General features: G+C 36.0%; 1 protein-coding gene across 1 annotated transcript in view; it reads left to right on the top strand.

Annotated features, from left to right (window-relative positions):
* hdac11 (histone deacetylase 11) overlaps nt 1-2,413 on the top strand; it is a gene marked incomplete in the record, with an annotated part of 46,352 nt that overhangs the window by 25,422 nt on the left and 18,517 nt on the right. The window contains 1 exon segment of the mRNA XM_014026316.1: nt 1,439-1,513. Within this exon segment, the coding sequence (XP_013881770.1) occupies nt 1,439-1,513 (75 nt within the window).

Raw genomic sequence — 2,413 nt, 5'->3', positions numbered from 1 at the left:
GATCACTTGGGTTGTTACCGACATCTGGTGAAAATTTCATGTCATTAGCACCTCTAGTAATATATTTACTGAGAAAAATGGTGACGTGTTCAATGCTTATTTTACTCGCTGTATATTCCCCTCTTCCATCGTCAAACAGAAACAAAAACACACAATAGTTTCAGGAAATGTTAATTGCACCAGAGAACAACTGATTAAAGTTTGAAACTGAAAAGACAAGATGTTTGAAACTTTTCCAGATTGCAATGCATTGTTTTTCATTTTCAAATTTTATTTTTCATTTTCACATCTCCTTTTTTCAGTTTAATTTCTTTTTTATTTTGAACAAAACTTATGACCCCAATTTAGCTCCATATCACATCTCCCCCAGAAACTGTCCAAGCCTGCTGGTATAGGGCTGCCACCACGTCTGCTGTGTTAAATGGTCCTCTGGTAGTGTCAACAAAAATTTGCCGTATCTTCCATCATTTAAGTTGCCCAACTCTGTTTTAGATGATAAAATCAAAGGAAGCACATCTGTTGGCCCTTTTTAAGAAAATTATTAAAACAATATTTTGTCAGGCTATAGAAAAGTGGAAATGTTTGAGGCTGAGTGTAAAGCGTAAACCAGTTGTAGATAACACAGAATGTAGTACGGCATTCCTTTAAAAAGAAAGATCATACTGAACTGAACATATTTAGAATAAAAGGAGTAAGACTAAAGCATTTGCTTCATCCTACTCCTTTTAAAACATTTTTGTTTGAAATATGTTTATTTCTGTTTTCTTGTTATTCTTTTTGTTTATTTCTGTGTATGTTTGAAATAAACTTTTGAACAATAAAATAAAGTCTGAGGTTTGCCAGGTGGCCTGCTTTGGAAGGACTTGGACCCGTGTCATAGCATAACATTTTTGTCATAACACTGAACAAAAATGTTTTTTACTTTGTATTTACTGTTACACAATTTCTGCTAAAGAATAGGTGATAAGATTGTTTTTCATCAATTAACACAATTTTAACAAAGAAATCAAGGCTAATTTTATGCATTTACTCTGGTATATACAGTATGTGTTTTAATAGGAGGTAATGAGAAGATAGAGGTTTTGGAAAGCAGATAAAAAAAGATGATTAGTTTTATCCTACTGGCTTACTGGTCTTCATTATTAGTCTGTTCCTACTTGTATTTAATAAACATGAACATAAMAGGGCTTCTTGCAATAAAGAAAATTAATATTTGTTCACATAATCATTTTCTTTTTACTGTTTTTAATGTATTTTAACTGAACAGAATCATTAAGATGTTTGTGTGTTTAATGTTGCTGGGAATTTAAAAAAAGTCATGAATGATAAAATCGTGGGGAATAAATTACTTGTTTTAAATCTCTGATTAAAGCAGCTTTAAGTGTTATGGTTGCCTGATGGCTCTGAAACTGAACCCACATGGTGTCTGTTTGTGCAGGAGGGGGCTTCCACCACTGCTCCAGTGACAAGGGAGGGGGCTTTTGTGCCTATGCTGACATCACACTGGCCATCARGGTAACGCTCATACAAGACTGACTTATTTTCTGATAAGATAGCATGTGCCTTGTGGGGCTGCTAACTTTTATGTTAGTGTATTTTATTTATTGTATTGATTTTATTTTTTGTATAAAAGGTCTCTCTTTCAAATGAGACAATTGTGTTTGAACGAGACTAACCTGTATAAATAAAGGAAATAAATTAATGAATGCACTTAGAGAATTGACTGGCTTGACAACCAGGGGCAATTCTACAATCYGTCCTCTTGGGGTGCTTAGCCCCCGGCAGGGCGGACCGTAGMCAAATTGGCGCCCAAGACTAGATTCTTGTTGGTGCAGTTTTCTAAATCTCACTACCTATTGATATAAATTCATATACAAAACTAGAYACCGCATAGCGGTAACATAATGACCCCCGCACGCAGAAATGCACCAGAACTCAGAAGTCTTTATTTCTAATAAATGTCATGCTATAGGTGCATCCCAAAATCGTAGTGGCATGGGAGGGGGTCTTTTTTKGGGKGGGGCATTGGTTGACCTGATGGATARCCCCTCATCAGAGCTAAACAACCAAAGAAAATTTGAAGCTCTTATGCTTAATAGTTTTTGAGCAATAACCATTTTTGTATGTCCAGATACCACTTTTTCAGATAAATTGGTGGTCCACTTTATGGTGGTGTGGGGGCACTGATTGGTGGACCTGATGGATAGAGCTTCATCAGAGCTAAACAACAAAAGACATTTGAAGCTCCTATGATGAAGAATTTCTGAGTTATAACCATTTTTGTTTGTCCAGATACCCCTTTTTCAGGTAAATTGGGGGTCCGGAGAGGTGGGGGCACTGACTAGTGGACCTGATGGATAGAGCTTCATCAGAGCTAAACAACAAAAGAAATCTGAAGCTTCTATGTTGAACA

Source organism: Austrofundulus limnaeus, unplaced genomic scaffold (genome assembly GCF_001266775.1).
Source record: "Austrofundulus limnaeus strain Quisiro unplaced genomic scaffold, Austrofundulus_limnaeus-1.0 Scaffold542, whole genome shotgun sequence".
NCBI lineage: Eukaryota > Metazoa > Chordata > Actinopteri > Cyprinodontiformes > Rivulidae > Austrofundulus > Austrofundulus limnaeus.
The sequence above is the reverse complement of the archived record's forward strand: the minus strand, read 5'-3'. Positions and strand labels throughout refer to the sequence as shown.